Source organism: Natator depressus, chromosome 10, assembly GCF_965152275.1.
Source record: "Natator depressus isolate rNatDep1 chromosome 10, rNatDep2.hap1, whole genome shotgun sequence".
NCBI classification, from domain to species: domain Eukaryota; kingdom Metazoa; phylum Chordata; order Testudines; family Cheloniidae; genus Natator; species Natator depressus.
In genome coordinates, this window is record NC_134243.1 from 9,905,453 (window position 1) to 9,931,896 (window position 26,444).

At 43.6% G+C, this 26,444-nt stretch overlaps 1 protein-coding gene across 1 annotated transcript in view; it reads right to left on the reverse strand.

Moving 5' to 3' along the window:
* The window catches only part of FOXK1 (forkhead box K1), a 68,242-nt gene that overhangs the window by 9,075 nt on the left and 32,723 nt on the right, over positions 1–26,444 (reverse strand). The window contains exons 2-7 of the mRNA XM_074965173.1: positions 20,319–20,516; positions 6,859–7,015; positions 5,675–5,821; positions 3,538–3,731; positions 1,778–1,944; positions 875–1,150 (exon numbers count right to left, since the gene is read on the reverse strand). Coding sequence (XP_074821274.1) covers positions 875–1,150; positions 1,778–1,944; positions 3,538–3,731; positions 5,675–5,821; positions 6,859–7,015; positions 20,319–20,516 — 1,139 coding nt within the window. The remainder of the gene's footprint in view (positions 1–874; positions 1,151–1,777; positions 1,945–3,537; positions 3,732–5,674; positions 5,822–6,858; positions 7,016–20,318; positions 20,517–26,444) is intronic.

A 26,444-nucleotide genomic window follows, 5' to 3' on the forward strand; every position in this document is an offset into this window, starting at 1 on the left:
CCCTGCCTTCCCCTTCCCATCCCAGCTTGTAAGCAAAAAAATCACTCTTCTGCACAAACACCCAGCGAAACTCACTGTTCTTATTGTGCTGGTACATTAATTGTACATTTGTACAATAATATCATGCAATTATGAGAAGAGCTGCAGAAAAGGACATACTGCCCAAGTGAAAGCAGACAGAGAATGATCCTTTTATAGAACATTAAGCATTTTCAGGGTTTAGCTCACTAAGTCCACTGAGGCCAGAGTTGGCCAGTTTAGAAAGATATAAAGTGATCCTTATAATAATTGGCTTTTGCAGAGTCTTCTAATCACAAACACTATATACACTTCTACAAAACTCATTTCCAGAGGCTTACACCTTTCCTCCCTTGGAATATATTTTACATATCCACAGAAAAAGGACACAGAGTCTCAATTACCATCAATGTCACCTTGAAACAAACAGCTTCAGCCTTCTCTATGCTGGCTTTCAAAACAGAAAAGAATACCTTGGGATGGTGGGAGTTTTGTTTTGGGATAGCAATGCCTTTTGGTAATTTTCCCAATTGATCAGAATGGGCCACAGTCCACAAGCATATTGTAGGTGGGCACCAGAACTAGAATAAATATTCACAGCCATATATTCAGCTTTGGTCACCAGTAAAATTCTAGCTAGATTTTTACTAACTAAAGGCCACACAGAGCTCAATTCTCCTGCTTACTGCTAGGCAGACCTAGTGTGAAAGCTCTTACCCAATTTAAATTGTATCTTATGACTGACCTCTTTTGTCAACGGCTAAACACCCAGGGCGTGAAATAGGTGTGCAGAAAAACCCTACAAGTCCAGACAAATCTTCCTTTGTCAAGTAGGGAGGGAAATGAAACAGACTACCTCGATGATCACCAGCCAAATCCAGCACTGTTCCTGCTGCTTCGTGAGCACCGCCGCCTGGGCCCGGATTTGTCAGTATGTATCCGTTAGCAGAGCTTGAGGAGGAGGTTACAACCCTGACCATTGTAACAGTGGGTGCTTGCTGCACTACATGGATTGCATGACCAGAAGGCTGCTGAGAAGTCACTATTGGCATGTAAGCTACCGGCTTTGCCACTAAAGTGGATGGCCGGGGAGGAACAGCCATGATCACCGGCTGGGCACTGACAGGTGATCCTGAAATGGAAGAGATACGCATGTTAGAACACTCATTTACTCAGACTCATTTACAGAGACATTTCTAATAATGCATAATGCTGAGCGGTGCAGTATTTGGAAAAGAATTCAAGTTATTCAGACAACATTCAATCTTGTATTTCCTAGTTTTTGAGTGGCTGGCTTTGCAATCTCAACAACATTTTGAGTGTAGTTTTTGTATGCAGTGTGTGTACACACAGTGCAGGATTTTAAATGGGTTGCACAATCATGGGGTTCATACAGACCTATCACCACCCAGCAGTTTCACTTTCCCAGCATATGAGTGAAAAACTCCACCCCTGCTCAGTGCTTTTTAAATTATCAGGTCACATGGAACTCTGGGTGGAGACAACAGCCCCAAAGAGCAACCGACCTAAATGGCTGAAGAGGAGAGAGGACAGATCCAAATCCCCATTCAGACTTACTCCCTCCACTCCCCATCCCATCACTATGAAACTGAAGCGAATAAGAAAGAGACAGTCTAAAGCTATATACCCTTTCCCAGCCTCCAGTGGTTAAGTATGGAGAGATGAGGCCTTTATTTGAAATATATAACACCCTCCCACCACAATAAACACCATCTCCTGCAAAATAGGGGCTACATACCAGGTGCACTTTGTGAATATCGATACTCTGGAACAGAGGCTAACTTTGACGCAAAATCATGTTCATGTGGAATGGGTGAGCCCTCCCTGGACAGGCACTCTGGAGTCTGTAGGCCACTAGAGTGAGGGGACAGCAGGCCGGGATGAGTAGGAGAGGCAGGGGCACTCCTGAAACACAAACCAGTGCAAACAGAGTCAAAAGAATACATGCTGGCCAACAAAGCAGTAGCAGAGAACCAAAGGCGTCTCCAAAATCTACTGCCTCAGTAGAAGAGCTTCTATTCTTCCACAGCACTAAGAAACCATTCTTGTGCTGTTTCTACCGTCCTACTCCCTCCAATGAAGCCAACAGCATGGCATCTTTGCAGCAATGACACTCTTAGTAGGGAGAAATCTGAATCTAAATGGGCTACTCAAATGGATTTTTTTTTTTAAAATAGGTTTTAGTTGGTTGGCTTTGTTTTTCCAATCCTGTTTTTGACAGTCCCTTTGATTAGTACGTGCTACAATTTAAACAAAACATGAAACATTTAATGAGAGAGTTTTTCTGTTCCTCTGTTAGATGGGGGATGACGCCAAGGCTCCTCTCCCACTATTCCTGTCCTGAGAGAGGCAAAAACAGTGAAACTCCACTAAGTGCTGCCAATGCACAAAGTACACTGAAGAACTGTATTTTTTGCTCATTTTAAGTAACAGGAATTGCAGGCTTTATTTGCAATTATAGCAGATACAAAGTTTTCATGCAAATGTGATCTTCAAGTTGTCAGTATTACAAAGGTCAGGAATTCCCAAGAGTACAAGCACCATTTAAGAGAGTCACTGTTCATAAACCCAAGGGAACAGCTGCAAACACTCCATTTCCCCTCTGACCAGGGAAAGTAACCAGCCTTAAATGAGAACACTGACACTCTGGATTGAGTCATTAGAAAAGTCTAAAAGTACAAAGAACACTGACTCTTCAAGCAGTTACCTCCGCAACATTCCCAAACCCAGCTAGCCAAAGTGACAAAGAGTTCTGAAGTCACTCCTAGAATCCCCCTTGTCAGTACATTGGACCAGCAGCCTAGCATAAATATTTTAGCAGAGAGGATTATGGATTTCTAATTCCTGGGTCTTTTAAGTTATTTCTAATACTATACTCACTGGGTGTGATGTTTAGTTATAGAATCTCACTGAATAAATTAACTGGATATCATTGAACTGTGAGGGATCCTTTATTTGCATTCATTTTAACAAAAAAACATCATCTATAAAACAGAACTGTATTCTCTATGGGACTCACATTTTCATTAACATTCAAACAAACAATATCCTTCTCTCATACACGCCCTATCATGGATGTCACCTTTTTATTATTAATTTTCCCTTAGCTTCACACACATTTAGACAAAATTTGGTCCCTGTGAGAGCAAAGGGTAACACTGCACTAGCTAGGATCAATTAGTCCAAACAGCTAAGCTTCTCCTCCACACCCATACCATTGGCTGAGGCAGTTTCATTTAGTCCCATACTACATCCCTTCTACTCCATTGCTGACAATCATGTCAAATGATGTGATGTTATCTGAAAGAGACTAGTTTAAATACCACATGATTTCTCCTACGACCTAATCCACATGTGGACCCAACTCTTCAGAAATGAACGGCAGGGCTTTGCACAGTAAGCCACTTACTCCTGTGAGAATAAGTTCTGCATTACTATGAAATGACACCAAAACAGTTACAGAGATTTGGAACAAAATAAAATGGGACCTGAACTTACCTGGAGGAGAGGGGTCCAAAAGGGGTTCGAAAACAAGACACCCCTCTCTGTCTCCGTTTTCGGAATGCCTGTTCGACTAGCTTGGCTTCTGAGGCAGGGTCGATTCGCCAAAAGGAGCCCTTTCCAGGCTCCTCCTGGGAGCGTGGAACTTTGATAAAGTAACGGTTCAAGGAAAGGTTGTGCCGAATGGAGTTCTGAAGGAAGCAGAGGAATGAGTTGATTACTATGCAATGTGGAAACACCAAAGACAGACAAACTAGGCTTCACAGACCAGAAAAGTAACATCCATCCCCTTCAGAATCTCTGCCACAAACAGTAACAAGCTACCCAGCTACCAAGACTCACAAGGGGAATGGAAGTGATAAGAAAAAAATATGGCTAAATAAGTTACAAATTCAGATAGTTTCCATTAACTATGGAGAAAGATAGGTTTGCCTGGCACTGTACTGTTACCTGCCCCTTAGAAACAACTCCTAGAACCAGTGAGGGCAGTAGCTCTTCCACTGCAAGATATGGAAGTAGGGGCTTTGGAAAAGCATAAACAAAAGAGATATGTATTGTAAAACATTTAGAACACACTTCAAAGATGGCTTTTTTGTCTTCAAGTGGAAAACTGCCAGGTTGGGCTGCACTGCCTACCAGCAAATTGATCACATGTGCGAACATGAACCACTAGAGGCCACCACACACCACAATAATCATAAAGCAGGCCAGTGTTTTTTTTTTTTTTTTTTTTTTGACTAACTAGATATTGGGAGGGACACATTAGCTGTCTGGCACGGACCTAGCACTGTAGGGTGCTGTAGATATTACCCATCTATATAAACAACAACTGATTTCCCAGGGAACAGTCCTATCACTGACTAGGTTTAGCACCGCTATGTTGCGGGACAGGCACAATGAGCCCACAACTGCATAAAATCATTTCTAATTCCTCTTCCTCCCGGCCCCCATTTTTGTGCTTCTCTAGCAGCTTTCAAAGAGCAACAGATGTGCTTTACAAACAGAGCCTTACAACACTGCTGCTGGGAAGGAAGGGACATATAGAGACCACTTCACCCACCACTGAAATGCAGCCGTCTCTGCAGTATAATGCAGCAGCTGGTTAACAATGCACAGCAACACTGTGGAGCAGGGTAAGGTGGGAAGTGAAGAATTCCATAACCAATTGGTAGTGCAGAGGAAAACTGGGCAGGCAGAATGTACTTATTCTGATTATACTGCCAAGTGCGACCAGCCATGCTGCTCCAGCCAGCTGTACACAGTGGAATCAACAGCTGCCCGTGATTCTCCAGTGCACCAGTGTTGTGTGCCTGGAAGTGACAACACCCAGTTCAGAGACGTGGCACTGGGAAAGGGTGAATGTGGCTGAAGCCTCGGCTACTGACACATTAAAAGCAACACTCAAGCAGCTGAATACCCAAGTCTGACATAGCATTGTCAGCTATGGACAAATTGTACAGAGAAGCTGGTGAGATTTCTCAATAGTATGCTAAATGCAGAGACGTGCAACACAAGGGGCCAGCTTGTGGTTTTCAGACCCTTAGCGGTCCATGATGGTATTTATACTAGAGTGACCATACTCTGGGAAAGGAAAGCAATAGTCGTGGAGGGCATGAGGGTTACTGTGATTAAAAGCAGGGAGAGAACAGAGTTGTAGACAGCCATGCTGAAGTGGAACAATCGCAGATGGAGAGGTCTGTTGAACATCCTCTTCTAAATAACTGGACATCGTCAAGATTTTTCAGGGGTCAAGGAAAATTTGGAGAGAGAACAGGGGAGATGAGACTGATGAAGTGGCTGCTGGTAGCAAGGGCATGGAAGGAAATGAAAATGGGGATGACAATCATGTCAAAGATGTCTCTAGAGATGCAGGCATGGTGAGTGACAAGAGTGGCAAGGATGGGCATTAGAAAACCAGAGGCCCCTGAGCCATGTGGATTGTTTCTGTAGAATAGCCTTTACAAACACTGCCCACAAACAAAAAGTTTAAGTGATGTTATTAAACTGATTATGCCCTAAATTGACTGGAACAGCTTCCCACTACCCCAGTGCCCTGATCCCTCACCAAATGTGTTTCCTTTTAGGATAAGCACTTTAATAGGAATTTCAAAATTTGTAGGTATCAAGAACTCACCTGCCAGCCTTTGTCAGCAGTCCTGTAATATGGATAATGCTTGGTGATATGGGCGTAGATCCCACTTAGTGTTAATTGCCTGTCTTGGGCTGAAGATATGGCCTGCACAATTAACTGAGCATATGAATATGGTGGTTTGGACTCATCCTAAAAGAGAGGACACAACAGAGGAAGCTTAATTTCAGAATAAGGATTCTTATGCTGGAGTTTACGCACAAGCCAGATACTAGATGCCTTCTAGATATAGCAAAACTTTCTACCAAACAATAGTTTCTGTTGGGGAAAAAAGTTCCAAAGGTTTGTTACGTTTTTAAAATTTTCTATCCATTCCTGCTTCTAGGCACTAGCACCAAGCATGACTTGGTCCTGCTCCACCGTCTCCAGGAGGGACCCCTCCCTTCTAGAAATTGAAGAAATGCACTAGTAAGGTTTATTTTATTTCCAGTTCCTCACATTGCTCCATCAGTGCATCTGCACCAAGAACAGCCACCCTGGCTTAGGGGAGAATTCAGTCTTCATAGCTATCCAGTATTGTGCTCCCTTGCTAGATCCCAACTCTGGCATTACCAAGAGAGAACCTACATCTTCAGCTTGGGTATAAGGTCACTTCATCAAGACTGAATTCCTTCCTTATGACTTACTTTTTGTTTGTTATGTTTTTAAAGCTAATCCTCTCTACACTGCTCTCCTCACCTCTTGTCCCTGAACTGCAGGCCTGTGTATTCTGCCTGAGTTAAACAGCAAGCTCTTCAAGGCAGGGACCCTGTCTTTTTTCCCTAAGTGTATTTTACAAAGTGTTACGTACATCTGTGGAGCTGTTAATTGAAGAAGAAAAATAAGACTCCTTGGTTTTAATACTTTTCAAATATATAGCTTCTTCGGGGCACACCTGCATGTCAGGCTTCATGGTCCATCAGAAAAGAAAGATTCCTGTAACTTGACCTTTTAAGTGAATGCGGAAAATAAATTTGGGCAGCTAACGTAGCAGAGATATCCATGAGCCAGTGACTGACACAGAGGGGGATGACCCAGTGACCCTCAGGGGAGTTAAGTATCCCAATGGAAATACATAACTCACAACACACATGTACAATGGATAAATCATCTTTAGACTTGTTTAACTACAGTATACTGCCAGGCCTGAAAGCCTCCCAAAGCACTGCTGGGCAGATGTTTCTCTGAACCTTTGGGCTGTCCCCGCCAGATGCGTCTGCCTGCTGCTCTGATGCCGCTTTCGCTGCATACTCTGCTGCCAGCTGCAGGTCCGAGGTAATGTTCTGAACAAAGCGATATCCTGAGGATCCAGCACCACGTGGACTGGCCGGGCAGGAGTTGGGAACACTGGAGGGGGTAGAGATGAGAGAGACACATCCATCTCCAGTTATTTATTAACAGCAACAAGTGTACACACAACTCCTACCATCCAAGGATCTCTAGGCAACTGGCAAACAATTAAGAATCTGCCTCTCTGAGAAGTAGGTAGGTAGGTACTGAACTTATTTCTCCACATGGGTTAACCCAAAACTGAGAGAGGTTGAATGACTGGTGATGAAATAATAAGTCCTGACTTGACTCCTAGAAGTTCTGACTTCCTGTCACTTGCTGTAGTCACTAGACAACACACAATGTCAACACATGAAGCAGGATCACTCCTCTGTGAGGCCAGCATGGGACTCCACTGAAAACCAAATATTGTATCAGAGTTTGGCTTTCTGGAGTAAATAAGTTATACAAATAATTAAAAGCCTTACTCTTCAGTCATAAATCTGGCCAATACCATTCTCTGTCTAAGATATAGATGTTGATCGCTCAACTTCTCTACTTAAAAAGGCTACTTATACTTTTTACAATATCACACTTAAAACCATTGTGACAGATGCATGCACTGGGTGCAGCATCACTGGGCTTCAGAGGGCTGTTCAACAACACAAAGTTTAATGTTAAGTAGCTAAAACCACAGCTATGTTTAAGAGCCACCTATCTCCTTAACCTACCAGCATACAAACCCTACTGACAACCAATGGGAGTTGAATATACAGGTAGAGCATCCTTCATATCAATGTTTTTGCAGATTGGTTAGGGGAACGAAAAATAATTAAGAGTTCTAGGACTGCCACAGGATGGCACTTTAGGAACAGTTATGAAATAGGAAAAGCCACACCAAGACTGGTATAAAGCTACAAATAAACAACGAAGGTGGGTTTAATCTGCAGCACCACTCAGACAGACACACAAGTACATACGGCACAATGAGAATTAATTAGCAAGACTAGTCAGGGGGGATGGGGGGAGTCACACATCCTTGATTTGTGGGAACAAGACTGCTTGACAGGTGAAATGGGGAGTCTGAAGAATCATTCATGTGTTGTCCCTTCTCTCCAGGGCTGAGCAGCACAGTGAAATGGACCACAGTCCAATCACAGGATTACCTACTTCTTTCCCATTAAAGTACAGTCACGATGAACAATAAGAAAGAGGAATGGTATTTAAATATTTACATATGGAGATAGAAGAAATTTTTTTTATTGTAACTGCATTAGAGGAGGATGGGAAAAGACTTCTAGTCCCCTGCAGTGGGCTTAGGTAATGCTGTCACAAATGATTCTCTCAGCAAAATGGCCACCAGCAGCAGTAAGTTTAAGTGCCAATTATAAAAAACAATTTTCAAATGCAGCGCTCAATGTAAACTGAGAACTGCTGCTTCCTAAAAATGGCCGTGTTGCTAAGCTCAGCATCGGGATGGTTTATTTTAACAATGGATTACAGAAAGTTTCCTTGGGATAGGAAGACACAGAGACAGAGACGGAGAGAACAGGCTCACAGCATCTCAAAGTTTTCGACAGTATGAGATAACTCAAGGGTGATCTCTCCTGTCGCATCCACTGTAAATCCTACGCTCAGCAGGAACATTACCATTCAGAAGCTCAGGCTGAAGCTTTTAGGAGCAAGGTGTTTTTGGTGGAGGACCCATGGTTATGAAACTCCCGACTCTGGAGACCAGGATGAGTTCTTGTCTCATCTCTGAGTGCAATTTAAGATGCAGCTCTTTGCTCATGCCTTCCCCCAATAAAGGAGGCTACCAAATGGCCCTTGAATAGCTTCTTCCTGGAATGACCCACTAAAAGAAGACTTCATTAAGGGAGACAAGAACACCACTCATTCCCAGGCAGCAGTAGTGCTTCTTTTCACTGTTGCATTTGGTGACTAGATTGTGGCAATATGCAGACTAGAAAAAGATTAAGGATTAAGAACTGTGCTGATGTTGCTAACCATTTGTGATCACACCATATCAGTATGCCACAAACAAAACTATTAAAAACCAAGTCGGAGAAGAAGTGGAGAGGCCAGAGCTCCTCCAATAAATCTGTGCACTTTAAAAAGGGTGCATCTTTTCTGTGCTTTTAATAAGACGTGGTGTAATTTCAAGGCTTGTACAGCGAATGCTCATGCCATTCAGACAGGTAACGAACTGATTCTTGAAGGTAAGCAGAGAAAACGTGGCTCCAGCTGTTCAGGTTTGGGCTTCTACCAGATACATTTAAACTCATGACCATCTTTATAAAAGCCATCAAGAAACAAATTTGCAGCTTCCACGGCATTTTGATTCTTACAGAAATAATTTTTTTTAAAAGACTAGCAATACTTGGCCCCTGAATTCAGAGAGAATATCTTGTCATCTCAACATTATACTAAACTGGGCTGTGCTTTCAAACCCACTTCAGAATAAAATGTTATTAACTCTAAGGAAACTAGCCAGCCCTACTGTAGATGTCATAGGAAATTATCCAGTACTCCAAATGAAATGGGGGTAACCTGGGGGGGTCATGGTGCTTGGAAACTTGGGAATAGTGACTTCCCGCAACCTGCCTCTACCACGATGGGAACCCTTTCCTCCGGACATAAACTTGCCACTTCTCAACAGCTCCTTTAGGCCAGGGAAGGACAGTCACATTCAGAGCTGTGGGTGGGAGAATCAGGAGAATGCAACTGAAGCTCAGAGCTGCTCTTTGCAGGAAGGCAAGGCCAGAGGCACTATCAGGTAAAGCAAGCTCTCAGCTTACTTTTGGGGAGTTCATGTAGTGATGATGGAGATGAAGGGGCTGAAAACCACTTTGAGAAAACAAGAAATTTACAACCGACGAAGGAGGCGGAACTCGCGCTGCAAAGAAGGTGGGAAGGAAAGAGGGGGAGGGGGAGAGAGAAGGTTTTGGGTATGTCTATGCAGCAAAACAGCACCAGCTGACCAGGCTCTGAGACTCTCTGCCACTGCCCCCTCCCCCTCGTAGACCTACCCAGCATGGGCACATGTCCTAAGGGTTAAGTCAAAATGCAGAATTCATATAGTTTAAAGCAAACACAATGCAGTGACTTGTCAATTTCCCAGAGTTCCTGGAATTCTCCTCGATATCCCCCAACAGCAACTGGCTAGGGGAAGTGTGCAGTTGCTCACACCTTTTAAAAAAAAAAAAAACTTCCAGAGATAAATAAAGGTTATTTTCCCAAACATATAGCTGTTCGTATTATAAGACTGATGCAAAAAAAGAAAAAAAAAAAACCCACCACCAAAAAAAAACCACCAAAAAAAACCCCCAAAGCCATATGGTCTAAGATAATATTGTGCAGGATATAAATATTTTGTTAAGCAAATACTACGAAAGACACTGGATCTATTTTAATACTACTGTAATTTTTACTGATAAAACTATAGATAATAGAACTTGGCACACTTTAATCTGTCTCAGTTCTACATTAGGCCATTGCTACTGAAGATAATTTGGAATACACCTCTTGGGTAGCAGAATAAATTTTGCAGCTTTCATTTCAAACCACTTCAAAAATTGATATGCGAGCTACAGACATGCATCATTCAAAAATACCAGTGAAATGCAGAATTTCTAACAATTTAGGAAAGGAAATAAATGGTATATCCAATTGAAACTACATGGAAGATTTAAGTATATCAGTTACGTAGACCCAAGCTGAAATTTGGCCAGGATACCAGGTGTTAATGCCCCCACTCTTACACAGACCACAAGTGACCCTTTAATAACCGTAAGTTCTCAGGATCTCAATTTTACATCATTATCACAGACCATACCTCCAGTAACTTAGTTTCCTTTATACCAGGTTGAGACATTGTAGAATTGTCAGACTACCACCTACTGAATCACGACCCCACTTCCTTGCACCAGATCTTCTATTCAAGTTCTACTAGGCCCAATCTTACTTTACTTGTAAGATCAGATGAGATGACATCCTGATGTGGTGTAAGCGTAGGTCACACTAATCCCTGTAATGGCCAGAATACCTTTTACGTGTAGGACTCATTTCAGGCTGCAGTGAGCGTAAAATCTCAAAGTCAACATTTTTACTTCCCTGGGATTCACTAGTAGCATTATTTAAATCATGTCTATAGAAGCCTACACATTTAAGATTTCTAGCATCCAATAAAATAAACTTATCAGCTGTTCTACAGAGTATGCAGGAATATGCATTTCTATATACTTTTCATCCATGGATACTAAAGTGCTGAGCAAATTTTATATCTGTCATATATAAATAATACATAAATGTGCTTGGCACTTTAATATCTATGGATGGAAAGTCTATATCTAAATTAAGCATCACAACCCCCCCTTAAATATTAGCCCCATTTTACAGTTAGGGAAACTGAAGCACGGAAAAGATACGTTTATTGGAAAGCTGGAAATAGAACACACTCCTGACTCCCAATGCCATATATTTCCCAAAAGTATGGGCAGTTTATTTAGCCATTGTCGTCTAGCCAAGCGATGGTATCTTCAGAGGCGAGATGCAGTTCTTCTAAGCCACTGCTGAACCTAGTCAGCAGGCATTCATCGACAACGTGCGTCATCATCTGCGTTGCGCCAAAGCTGCACAAAGGGCTGTCACGAAGGCCCCAGCGATACTGGTTGGCTGCACAGAGACCTTGCCCAGTCCGGAACCTGTTCAACAGGGACCAGTGACGACGGGGCAAGTCAAAACCAGGCGGGCAAATTGTGGGGTCGGTGACGAGGGACTAGTTGGGGATTATAACAGATATCCATTCCTCTTGCCAGAGTGTTTCCGCCCTAATGTCCTGGCATGGCGGATGAGACCATAATGGGCAACGTGACCGCAAATGTGCAGCTGGTGGTTTAAAAAGGTCATTGTGCAGCGGCAGGCTTGAGTTTGCGCATACTTTCTCCAGTAATTTGCCAGTGGCAACCTCTCATCTGATATGAGGAGGAGCAATATTGCTCAGATCTGGAAGCCATGGGAGGGGAGTTGGATGCAGGGTACCGGAGATGACGCGCATGGTGGCATGTAACTGCGAATCCACCAGTTTGGTGTGTGACGATCGACTCCAAACTGGTGCGCAGTACTCCGCCACCGAATAAGAGGTGGCAAGAGCTGATGTCCACAAAGTTGGAGCATGAGCACCCCATGACGAACCTGCCAGTTTGCTAAGATGATTGTTGCACATCTAACTTTAGCTGCTGTCTTCTTCAGGTGGACATGGTAACAGCATGCGGTCAAAGGTCACACCTAGATAGGCCGGTTCTACTTCATGCTTCATCTGCTGACCATTCGGATAAACATTCAGTTCTCAGGTTGCACTGGCGTGAAGAAGATGGAACAAACTGGAGACTGTTTTTATGACGCTTGGCTGGAAGCGCTAAGTCTTACAGTAGTCAGCTAACTTTATCATGTCCCGGTTTAAGGTGGTATCAAACTTGTGAAACATCTGGGCCTGGGTACTGCAACAGATGTCTGCGTAAATGAACTTTCATGACTCCGTTGTTGGCAGGTCATTGATGTAAAGGTTGAACAGGGTTGGAGACAGCACAGAGCCCTGGGGTAACCCATTGCTTTGTCATCTCCAAGCACTTGTCTTCTCCCCCATATGGACTCTGAACTGCCTATTGCAGAGGAACAGTTCAGCAATGCCTGTGACCCAAGTTATGTGCAGCAAGAGAATGTAACAAAGGCATGCTGGTGCTTAATGCCATTCCTTTCTATGGAGAAAGCTTCTGAAGCTTGAGCCCTCCAAATATTTGAGTCAGGTACTCAATGGATAAAGCACTTGTTTGTCTTCCTTGGGAGCAAAGCAAAATATCATCTTGGGCTCCTAAATGACTGTTTGCTAGACTTGGCACCTGCACTGCTAAGGGAGAGGGAAAAACTGGTTGAAATAAGGTGAACCAAACATGAACATATACATGTGTGCAGTGTTTGTGAAAGGAACCTGACAGACATTTCAGAGAATGAAATCCACAGAGCAGATACAGCAAAGACAGCAATGGAGCAATCTTCTCCCATGCTATGCTGGCAATCTGCCTTGCTCCTGTCTCTCTCTAAAAGTATGTCTACACTTAAAACACTATAGCAGCACAGCTGCGCCACTGCAGCACTTCAGTGTAGACTACCTATGTCGATAGGAGGGGCTCCCCCATCTGTATGGGTACTCCACCTCCCAGAGAGGCGGTAGCTAGGTCGATGGAAAAATTCTTCCGGTAACCTAGCACTGTCTACACCAGAGGTTAGGTCGGTATAGCAATGTCTCTCAGGCGTGTGGACTTCTCATACCCTGAGAGACGTAGCTATACTGATGTAAGTTCCTAGTGTAGACCTGCCCTAAGTCTATGTCTACACTGCAGCTGGGCTGTGACTTGCAACTTGTGTAGACATATCCACACTAGCTTTAATTTAGCTAGCTTGCGAAAAACAGCAGTGAGGACAAGATGGAGTTGGCAGCACAAGTGAGTATGTATAGGGAGGAGGGGGAGGTCAGCTGCTGAAGCCTGCACCGCCACATCCTCAACCATTTTTCACAAGCTAGCTAGACTAAAGTTAGAGTGGGTATGTCTACACAAGCTGCGAATCACAGCCCAGTTGCAGAGTACACATAGCCTAAGAGAGGCAGGCAGTTCATGTCCATTCAGTACAAATGGAGAATTCTCATTTATGGCCAACTGCCAAGCTTTCCCTTTCTCCTTCTCCCCAAAACGGATATGGCAACTTGTTTTCTTTGGATATGCAACTTCATTTTCTGCAATTAAAAGTCACAGACACTATAATGTTCCATTCTGTGAGCCTCTATGAGAGGCACCAAACGATGTAGGAACCTTTTCACAAGAGATAAGCAAGCACTGGGTCAAAGTACAGTGCTTTGGCTTGCAAAATAACTGAGAACCAACAGTTTCCATGCTACACCAGTCAGATATAAGGGGCAAGGAATCCTCCATCAACTTCTCCCTCCCGAGCCTCACACAGCCTAACCCTGAAACTATAACTCAAAGAAAGGCAGGTCCTTGCATGCTGCATATTTTAGACAAGCTTCAGAAATGTAATCATAAATGGTGAGGCTGCCAAACCAAACTGGATTTTGAAGCGAGGGACGTATCTCGGAACAGGTCTGCCTGGTTAAATATCGAAGAAAAACAAATCAAAACAAGCCACAACCAGGGAAAGTTGAACTACCCACAAAGACTCAATCTCTTAGTACATCCCCTGCTCCAGTGGCTCCCCTTCTAAAAGGAAGTGAGATCACTCTGCCCTTGGAATTAATGAAGTCTTTATTCCAGCGCTGATCAGGAGGGACAGAAGGAAGAGGAAGTGCCTGTGTTGCTAGTGACACCTCTGCAGCTTCTTCTCTCGCACATGGCCTCCATCTGAAACAAACCATGCACAGGAATTCCCAAGCCTGGTGAACCTTGCCAATATGATTTGTGCGTGTCTGGTTATTTGGCTTGCAGCTTGAACACCTGCTATTTTTAATCATCCCTCCTACAATTCTGGGGAATCACCAAGTCACCATGCTGAATATTCTGTTCCCACAGAATACTGAATAACCAAGACAACACAGGAAGTCCACAAAATATCCATCTCAGAGTACTTCACTGACTGCAAACTGTTAATAGTGCTGGAGCAATGGAAAACTCACAGGAGATTCTGGAATATGTGGTATATGAATAGGTATAATGACTAGAACAGGATGAATAACTGGACAATTGAACTTGATGTTACCTTAGCTTTCCCCACCATGCACTTGCAGGAATAAAACTTTAATTTGGTTTAAATCCCAAGTGACCTGAAATAGATCAATTGTAGGGCTGATCTATATTCTGTCCAAGGCAACCAGGCTCTTACTAAGCTTGAGTTGGAAGAAAGGTACATCAAGCACTTTTCATACATGTATTACAACATTGCACATAATACTACTTGCATTCCTACAGCACTTCACGTTTGAACCACCATACACAATTTAATCTACAAAACACTTTTAGGAGGTAGCCATTACCCACATTTCACACATGGGGAAAAAAAACTGAGGCGGAGAGTTTAAGTGATTTGCCCAAGGCCACAAAGCAAGTCAGTGTCTGGGCCAAGATTAGAACTTAGTTCCTGAGTTCTACCCTCATCTTCATTCCATTACTAGAGCACACTGTCTCCCAACAGCACCGATCATTAATATTGCATTGTGAAAATATAAAAACGAGACTAGAATAAAAGCATCTGTACTGCCCATAATACTTTAGTATTTGCGCAGTACACTTCATAATATGCAAGTCTCTGAAGATCTAGCAATTCAATTCATTCACGTTCCCCACTTTACTAGCCACATCCAATATTATTGGAAATGAATACATTTTTAAAATCCTATCTTTCATTATTTATGCCCGGTGTGGCCAAACTTACTGATCCTCTGAGCCACATTCGACAATCTTCAGAAGTTTGAGAGCTGGGGCAAGCCTGTCAGGGCTTGGGGCTTCAGCCCCGCAGGAGGTGCTTGCCGAGGCTCGGAGCTTCAGCCTTGCAGGGTGGAGGGTCTCAGAGCTTCAGCCCCACAGGAGGCGCCTGCCAGGGTTCGAGGCTTCAGCCCTGAGCCCTGGCAGGTGCCTTCCACAGGGCAGAAGCCCCGAGTTCCCCCCACCACCCTGCCGTGGGGCAGAAGCCCCGAGCTCCCTTCACCAGTAGGCAGAAAATGGGGAGGTGTGGGGGGCAGTGTTCCCTCTAATTTTTCCAACGCATGTGCAGAATGAATTTTGTTATGTGAACCAATATGTAGGTAATGTGACATCACTCCATATTGGTGCACATACAAAATTCATGTGGCGGGGGTTGGGCCTAGGGGTTCAGAGTGTGGGCTCTGGGGTGGGGCTGGGGATGAGGGGCTGAGGGCTAGGGGTGCAGGCTGTCCCGGGGCTATGACAGGGAGAGAGGACTCCCCCCAGCAGCACCTGGGCTGGGGGGACGAGGTGCTTCTCCCCGTCACGGGGAAGCTCTGGTGCTGGGGCCGTGGGATAGGTGTCTCTTCCCCATCCATGGCAGATCCAGGTCTTGGCTGGGGCCAAGGGAGGGGCGCCTCTTGCCCGTCTGCGGCAGGTTTGGGCCTGGGCTGGGGCAGCGGCACCTCTCCCCATGGCGGCAGGTCCGAAGCTGGGGGAGAGGCATCTCTCCCCACCGCAGCACTGAGCGCCTGCGTGGCACATAATAGGCTGCTGTGTGGGCGGGCAGCTTAGAGGAAACTTAGAGGGGGGGCTCCGGGAGCTGCACTTTAACTGTAGAAGAGCCACATGCAGCTCATGGGCCGCTGTTTGGCCACCCCTGACTTATGCCATTAACTCACTCAATTTGGACAATGAGAATAGACTATTCGGTTTTCCTTCCTGCTGACAGTCATCTTACAGTTACATTTTTGGGTCCTCAGGCAATAACACAGCATATCCTTGTCTACACACAAACTTGCCACACCGTATAGACAATCATATTCTGGTATAAAGCGTGGCTTTTTTTGGTTTAGCTTAAGATGATTGGGACCAGGTTTAAGTTAAACTTAAATAAGCCGCTCTTCTATCAAAATAAGTGTGCATACAGGGTTTTTCACTAATTTAACAAATACTGGTTTAAATTTACAGCTTAGGTTATTCTCATGTAGACAAGACCTAATTCTCAAACTGTGGTCCACAGAGAACTTTCAGCTCTGCAGAGCAGCCTTTCTAACTGTGGTGAGACACTTCTAAACGCACAGGCTAGGATATTTCCTGCTCACTATAGCCCAATCGCCTAGGGTCTCCAGTCTTTTCAACCAAGTGAACTGAAAAATTCATGCCACTCTGCATCCAGCAGTAGTGCTTCAAATTCTTCATTTCAGGTGATTTAGGGTGTAAAGGTTACAAACTTTGTCACAGTTGAAACAAGAACAGCAGCTACAAGGGGGAAGACTTGCAATTGGAAGGTCAGGTGTCCATAATAAAGTCTGTTTTTAAGAAAGCAGACTACATAGTAAGAGAGTTTGAAAAATTGCAAGACAATACTTAGAACTAAATAAAAAAACCAGTAAAGTATTTTCCCTAAATTTCATGACCATTTTCACCGATTAGATTTTGTATACACTTTCTTTTTTTAAAACAGTGTCCCTTTCAGCAACTGAAGTAAATGAGTACAAGACAGGACGCCAGACGCTACTTTTACTCCTACACTGATTCACTGTTGACCCTGAAGCACTAACAGAACTGCCCCCATTTTCCGAAATGCTGACAAAATTCCAAGTTTCAAAAAACAGAGTTAAGTTACTACTGGGTTATTAGTAACAAAGCCAGATTAAAATAAACGATTTAAACCATTTTAAATTGTGTCTCGAAGTGATGCTAAGTAGATGCTTGGGAAATAACTCCACACTTGACCTCAGCTCTAAGGCTTGTCTACACTACTAAGACAATCCAGTCTGAAGATCTGGTTACATGACCCTGAAAATGTGTTCATGGTGGATGAGAGTAATCTATGACATAACCAGGTCTTCTAATTCAGTCGGATTTTGCAGTATACTCAAAGAATTCAAGGGTTACAATAAGGTGTGTGGTATTACAAGATGAGGTCTGTAATGGAGCACCAGAGCTTGAAAGCCCTGCATCAAAGGTAGTCCCATAACTCCTGAGTTTATTGTGACAGTTAGGTGTATTTCACAGACTGAATTTAGCCTAAAAGCACATGGTCTCATCCACAGAGAAGTTATTCAGTGCCCTGAATCAACAGAAAAGGATTTTTTCTGCCTGAGTGCCATGCTCTTATGGACAGGCTGTTTTATCAGCTTCCTATTGACAGAAACCTATCTGGGTTTCTTTTCTATCTTGGCACCAGCAAGGCAGAGCACAGCAGTGATTTTTAAAGGGATTCTGAACTCAAACAGGAGGAAATAGCACCAGGGTCGGTCTCTCAGACTCTCACGGAGTCTGCTGCCAGGCAATACATTTTCCCTTGCAGCCATACAACTTCAAAACAGGATTCAATCACATTAGAGAGGGTAGCTCCTGGAGACAAAGTACCCCTGACTCAGCAAAGAGTGGAATCATTTCCTCCTAGAAGCGAAAAGGAGGTCTCACGCTGCAGAGCTGCTGAGATTGGCAGATTTGATTTTGTTTAAATAACGCTCATTCCCTCTCTAGGTGGTACACTTCTCGGAGAGAAAATAAATAGGCTGGAAAAAAAATCAGAGGCCTGCAACGGAGAACCTGCAGAGAAGCACGCTAAAATGTAAACAAAGGCAGCGACAGACAGCGATGAGGTCAGGAGGGCAGGGCGGGGATTGTTTGTTTTGAGCAGTGCCTGTGTGTTTATTCCTACACGTACCGTACCACAAACCCACACACAAAGTGTGGGAAGAATGGAGGGGGAGGGGCAGGGGCTACTTTCCAAAAAGGAAACAAACCCGACCTAGGATCTACCAACTACAACGATTTTCCATCGACCAATCAGAAAAGGGCAAGCCAAACTCACACCAAATTTGGAAAGTTAATACTGGAAAGGGAAGAGGGAGGGAGGGGAGCTGAGTTAATGAAAACCTCCTCCCAACACACGGAGCGAATAAACAGCGCGGGATGGGGAGTGGGCTCAAGCTCTGAGTTCTCTCCAGGCCTCAAAAATATTTTCTTCAAAAGGGGACAGAGGCGTTGCTGCAGCTAACAACCCAACACAGGGAGACAGAGGCCTGGGAGAAGGCCACACTGAGATTCGCATTCTGGAGATCCAGTTTATCCTGCTCAGCGAAGAACATTCACTCTCTCAAGGAAAAAAACGCAGATCTCATTCACTTCCTGAAACACAAAAGACAGGATATGAGGGTGGAGAGAAGGAGGGGGTGAGGAGTAGAACAGGGATGTTTACAAACATGTCAGCTCCTCCCCAACAAGAGGAACACAAAACGAAAGGCATTTGGGCAAGCAAAACCTCAGAAGTCTTTTGAGGTTTTTGAAGACACTACTGCATTTGCTTCTGCTAAGGCAAACGGATGCAAACAATCATCTTTGGTGAATCATCTCTGCTAGGGGCCGAGCAAAATTCAGCACTACTATTTTCACTCTCTCTCTGTGCCAAAATAAAATAATAATAATAATAATAATAAAAAAATCTAGTGGAGCCATGTATCAGTTGCAGACATATACCAGAGTCAAAGGTGCATCCTCTGTTAGGAATGTAAGCCACACTGCGCTGCCTAACACACAAAATGACAATGGAAAACTAAGTACCATATGTTGGCAACGAAACTACCCTCCTCCAACTCCTTGCTGCAACTAGCTTCATTTAAGAGGCTGAATATAAACTAAAAATGCTGCCTGAACAGAGGATTCAAATCACACCCACCACACCAGCCCCCTCCTTCTTGAGTATTTATACTAAATAGCAATGCAACTTAGCAAAGAGGAAAAAGCTTACCCAAACAAGCAATATGCTTCCAAACACTGCCTTCATGACATCCAAGTCATTCAAGTTTTAATATACTAACTGCGTTAGCACTAACAAGTAGGAGATCCATTGTGCACTACCACATTTTACAAATCGGTGAATAAGAAGAAAGAAGCCAAGGCTATTACATCAAACATACTTTGGTTGTTTTGACAACTACAGTATCTTCTATTGTACCCGTAAATGTATTGTACTATACTTTGGGCAAGTAAAGAAGCTTAGCATTACGAGATCTCACTTTGGCTCTTCACTATCAACTCTTGGCTGAGAAGCAAGAAAATAATAATTTGATTTTCTGATTAGCAAAGCTTCTGAACCTTTATTAATAATCTACATAATAGAAAATACACATTTATTAACTCTCAAATCTCTGAAGTCTATCAGTGGGCCAAGTGTCTGACCAATATCGTTCCCTATCCTTACTGACCGGCTACCTTTACCCTAGCTTGAGGGAACCCATTGGCTCCAGTTTAAAAAAAAATCTAAAAATATAACTTATGGAAATGGAAAGAAAATGTATAACAAATAATGCAACATAGCAGGCAAACACATTTATGCACATCTAGGGAGCACTTAATGGAACAGATCATCCCTAGACCATCAAAGAGGTTTCACTCTATGTCCTTTTCTCATTCTTTAATTTTAGTTCTACGCATTTATTATACTAATGATTTGAGATCTTAAATCTCTATCCCTCACCCCCAGGACTTTTCAATTAATCTTTAAATGGCTTCCATGATCTGGAATATCACACAGTCAAGTTATTTTTAATGGGGCATTTCATTGTATTGGGTAACCAATGCTAGCCTGGTGCTTGGAGAATGTGGATGGAATCTCTGGCAATGACAGGGAGGGAAGACCAGCACCTTCTCTGCATTCCATATCACAGGCACCTTACCTGATAGTGCCAGTGGGGGAGGGAAGGGGGCTGACCAAGCTCCGGAGATCCGGCTCCGGAATGTGTATCTTCAGAGGTGATATCTGAGGATAAAGCGGCCGAAGGGGAGGTGATGAAGCTTCCTCCTTCACTTCCTCTTTATGGTATAAAGATGTGAATTGGATCTTTATGACTGTGCTAGGGAATCGGAAAGTACACCTGCAAAAGGGAGGGGGAGGGGTGGAGAGAGAGAGAGAGAGAGAGAGAGAGGATCAATGTACTGAGCATAAAACCAACTGGATGGAACATGCAAGTCCATGCAGAGAGGTACTCATTAATCTGTGTAGCACTAATGAATTAATACGGTAAGAGTTTAGACCTCTCTACAGCACTTTTCCTCCCAGAATCCTAAACCACACTTTTAACATTCATGAAGCCTACAGCACCCTGTGAGGATAAGTATTATTATGCCCATTTTATACATACATTAACTGAGGTTTTGAAAAGTTAAGTGATTTTGCCTTAGGCCAAGCAGTGAATCAATACAAACGGCCATCCTGGGACAGACCAAAGGTCCACCTAGCCCAGCATCCTGTCTTCCGACAGTGGCCAATGCCAGGTGCCCCAGAGAGAATGAAGAGAACAGGTAATCATCAAGTGATCCATCCCCTGTCACCCATTCCCAGCTTCTGGCAAACAAAGGCTAGGGACACCATCCCTGCCCACCCTGGCTAATAGCCATTGATGGACCGATCCTCCATGTTATTATCTAGTTCTTTTTTGAACCCTGTTATAGTCTTGCCCTTCACAACATCCTCTGGCAAAAGGTTCCACAGGTTGAATGTGCATTATGTGAAGAAATGCTTCTTTTTTTTTTAAAACCTGCTGCCTACTAATTTCATTTGGTGGCCCCTAGTTCATGTGTTACAGGAAGTAGTAAATAACATCTCCTTATTTACTTTGTTGGGTGTAGTTTCTTAGAATAACAGTTTTCATCAGATTACCAATAGGGATGTAAAACATTAACCAGTTAACCAGTAAGCATGAGTCTTACTGGTTAACCTGCCTTAACCATTAACCCCCAGCCTCAGCCAGCCCTGCACCGCCCAGCCTCGCCTGGATTGGCCCCAGCCGCGCCGGCGGGATTGGCCCAGCCGCTTAATCAGTTAACTGTTTAAAAAAAATATTTTTTAATCATTTAAACTGTTAACTTTTTAAATGGTATTTACATCCCTAGTTACCAAAAATACCTAATCACAATCAATACAAAGTAGAAGAGCCATAAGGACCAAAGACTGAGCAATAAGCATTTAAAGCCTTTACAGTGTAATCTGGACAACTGTTATATGCAGCGTGAAAATTATAGAAAGTCAGTAACATCTCTCTGTTCATACCACAGCACGTTAGGCAAAATTTACCCAATAAACCGCATGAGGCAGTGTTAATGGGTTATCACTGATCAAACTGGTTTCTGATCAATAACAGAAGAGCTTATTTAGTGACAGATACTAACTCATACAGTCCAAAGGGAAGTGACTAATGCAGCCAGAACAGCACTCAGAAAGCCACCAAGACCTTGGTAGCATTCTTTCATTTTATCTAGCACACATTTTTGTCACAAACCTCAGTACAGCCCTAGAGAAGCACTGGGAATTCTGTGGGAAGTAAACTTTCTGGCATCTTCCATGTTTAAATGGAACTTTTTAATTTAGTGTTTTCAGGCTGTAAAAGTTAGTGTGATGCACATTTCACTTTACCGCACTTCTAATTAAGCAATAACGTATAATCAATACGAGCAGTCCATGGAGCACTGCATGACCATTTTTGCTTGTACCAGCATCAGGGAGGCAGGAGAGAAAGACAGGGTAGCAGGCTTCAGAGTGGAAAAAGTCAGCAGAATATAATTATGCAGAGGTCTTGTCTACAGTGAGAAAATGAGAGAATCTCCCATAATTTCTCTACCAGCAGTTTGGTGCAGCTTCACATGTGCTAGCAATGCCAGGAACACAAGAGTAGACTGGGCACCAGCATTGTAACGTTGGTGTTATTAAACCCTGCAGAATTAGAGGATATGGTGGTAAGAACACTTGTGAGTGATTTACACTAGTATTTCTACTATTGCTAGTGCTGATGGCAGGAGAACAATTTGCTACTAGACACAATATGGAAGATTTATCTCAGTTTCTTAATGAAGACACAGCTCACTTCTCTTCAGGGTGCTTTTAAGGAATCAGCAATGAGTAGTGCAGAGTTAGCTTTCAGAGATGTGAAGCTCCTGCTCCTCCCCATTTCATCTCCCAAGTGAGTTTGCTCAGGATTCAGGAGCTTGGAAGCACAATGGCTCTGCTGAACATGGCAGGAGCTTGTGTTGTATCGAATTCACTTCAGAGGCCCTGCCACCTGCACTCAGCAATGCATTAAATAGAAAATTAGCACCTGCAATACAACTCAGCCATGTTTATTTAACCTTTCAAGACATGCTCCCCTGCAGTTTTGCTGAGAGAGAGACCAATTTGACACAACAGACTTATTTCAACTATCTTTATTTCAGTGTTATGGAATTCTCTATGATAATACCAGATGCCCAGTCTGTCCCCTCATTTGTGTCAGGACTGGACTGAAGAAATATATGGTTACTAAAGCGTTTAGTGGTTCCAAGCTGTTGCTGATCTTAATAGGTTTAATTGTACACGGCCCGATGACATTATTGTGCAGGACAGGTATATATGAACAGCAGGGGTATATGCTAGACCTTCTGCTTCAGCCTCATTCCAATGAGCATCTGTGTGCCAGTATGACTTAATCCACTCCATTGTCTCACCTCATTTCTACAGGAATGGTCCTTAGAATAAGGAACTTCACTCACCCCACTCAGCTTCTCCACTATTCAACACTGCTACTCTATCAGTAGTGTGTGTATTTTAGCCACTCTTAGCTCCTTGAGAGGGACCCCATGCCCTTCTTGTTTCCTTTTTACTATACTACTTTGATTTGCCTTATATTTTTTAGGCTTTCTAGATAACTCTGCTTCGATTGCTGTTGTATATTAATGCTGCAGCTCCCCATCACAAATAAATATAAGTTAGAGTATGAACTATCCCACTATAAAGGTATGTTTAGATGAAGACCATTTAACATTGCTTTGGCTCTGAAGCCCTACCTGCAACAATCTGATTCAGTCACATGTCTTAGCCACACCCTCAAACTGGAAGGGAGGGGTGGAAACAGGAGGGCTGGGCCTACAGCATGAGTTAAAGATCAATCCATTTGCTGCTGTGATGATTTCATGTTAAGAACTGCAGGCTTCCCTCTCCACTGGAGCAGGACCCTGAGAACTACAACCAGTTTCAGCATAGTCTCCCTAGCTAGCACAGAGATGAATATTTTGTCAGAAAACTGTTACCAAAAAATCTGATAAGGTAGGTTTGCTTAATGCACTTTGACTTTTTTATATCTTTCCACAGCTGCACCTCCACCTAGGGTGACCAGATGTCCCAATTTTATAGAGACAGTCCCAATTTTTGGGTCTCTTTTATACAAGCTCTATTACCTCCCACCCCGTCCCAATTTTTCACACTTGCTGTTTGGTCACCCTATCTCTCCACCAGTAGTAGACATGGCAAGAACTTGACACAATTTAATTACCATATCTTGGCTAGCAAGTCCTATCCTCTAAATCTGATTAAAAAGCTGGTAGCTACTTTATGCTACAGAATACCATTGCAGCTGCATCTTGCTACACACCTAAACATGGTTACAATTTTTTTCTAATGTAGCCAGGGCCTAAGGAATCAATGCCACCAGGAAGCATGCACCCCAGATTCCCATCAACCTCCACTGAGTTTGAGGTGAGTATCCTACAGTAGGATCAGGCCCTGAAGGAGAACATTGTGCCTAGAATTGCTGTTAAGGTTTGGTTCTGTTTGAGACTGCTAATATTGGCTAGCCTACCTGTATTACTGATTATTCACACTGTTTGCATACTGTTGTGAAGCACTAGCTCAAACATTCACTAATTATTATGGACCTGTGCTGGTGAGAAACCAGCTGGACAGCAAGCCTGTCAAATGTATGGGGTCTTCTTAAGTTTTCACCAGCAAAAGTTCTGTGTTTCCAATGATGTTGCAACTGAGTGCAGCTTTCCCCTGCCCCAACTAAACTTTTTGAACGTTCTGTTAGCTACTTTTCTTCCCTATCCCTGACACCAAAAAAGTTCACCCTAAATCTACACTGAAGTTTAGGATATGACATGGATTTATTTGAGAAGAAGGCAGAGAATGAGAGGTGGTGCTTGGATTTAAGCTTTCGCAAAGGAAGAGATAGGAGGGAAGAACACTCAGCACTAAATCAGGACTCTATGTTTATTTCTTTAAAAAAAAAAACCACCAAAAACAAATCTGTTAAAAAGCTTCAAATAAGTTACAGTATTTGATTCATACCGCACATCTCTTCAAGGACTCCTACCAGCCAATATTCTCTAATGTTTCCATCAAAAGAGACCACTTTGTGAAAGCACAGATTTAGACATAATATAACAGTGGCCTCCTTTAGATGCCTTTGGGAATTCCCAGTTGATATAGTTGCAGACCACATTTGTGCTCTGTAAAGCACTAAATTTTACTCAACACTTGCCACTGGAGGTAGTTATGTCCAGTAATAACTGGCCATATAACTATCTGCCAGTTAGTGGCAGACTGTTGCAACACACACCATAATTTACACCTTAATTTCCTCCAGGAGAGGGGTTCGTATGCCTTGCAATGACCAACAGTTGGTTCTTGTGTGTTTTAAAAAAAACAAAAAAAACTAAACAGCTGGTTCTCTCCATCCCATTGCACCTCCAAAAAGTGCATAAAAGCAAGTTGAAGAAAACCGACTTCACTGCCTGCATAAATTCCGGAGTGGTTGCTATACCCCTGCTGCACAAGGCAACAGATAGGCTACAATGGTTGCATCCTGGAGATGGCTGCTGCCCCTGATTGCAGAGGTGTGGGTGCTGCTGGTATCACCACTGTGACAGACCCAGACCAGTGGGGTACAGGAGTCTGACAGAAGGCAAATACACTGGCCACTGGATGAACAGTTTTCTGTTCCCTGAGTGACCAGAGCAGCGGCTGCACTAGAACCATAAAGAACCTGCTAGAACCAATTAAGACAGGCAAGCTAATTAAGACACCTGGAGCCAATTAAGAACATACTAGAATCAATTATGGCAGGCAGACTAATCAGGACACCTGGTTTAAAAAGGACTTCCCATCAGTTACGGGAGGGTGTGCTGCTGGAGGAATGAGGAATACAAGCGTGATCAGGCTTCAGGAGGAAGATCCTGGGGTGAGGATAAAGAAGGAGTTGGGAGGAGGCCATGGGGAAGTAGCCCAGGGAGTTGCAGCTGTCACGCAGCTGTTACAAGAGACACTGTAGACAGTTGCAATCCACAGGGCCCTAGGCTGGAACCCGGAGTAGAGGGCGGGCCCGGGTTCCCCCCATCCCTCTCAACTCCCTATTTGAGAACAAGAGGAGGTGACCTGGACCTAGTGAGTCCCACCAGAGGGGAAGGTCCCTGGCCTAACCCCTGACCCTCTAGGTCAGCAGAGACTGCGGGGATTGTTCTCCTCCCTTTTCCCATGCCGGCCAGTGATGACGTTAGCTGAGTGAACGGCAGGTTTGAGCCACTAGCAAAAGTGGCCAAACTGAGAGCTGCCGTGAATCTCTGAGGAAAGCAAATCTGCCAATAAGTGCAGGATCCACCAAGGCAGAGGAGGAACTTTGTCACACCACATAGAAAAGACAAGGCTTTTCAATAACTTCCTAGCCATTTCTCCTCACCCTGGACAACACAGAATACATCAAGGCAATGTTCATGTGGTGAACCAACGATAGCGACCACAAGCATTTCATCTACGTAAGATCTGCAAATAAAATGCTAGGAAATACTAGACTTTACATAAAACACTCTCACACACACACACACACCCCCCCCCAAAGCAGACTGTAGGGGAAATTGTTTGAAAGTAAAGAAACCACAATGAAAGGTCTTTACCACTACATGATTCTATATGGAACTGAGACACATTAGACAACACACTTACATAGGCTAGAAAGAGGATATTACAGCCTTGGTTTCTTTCTTAAAGCACACTGTGTGGC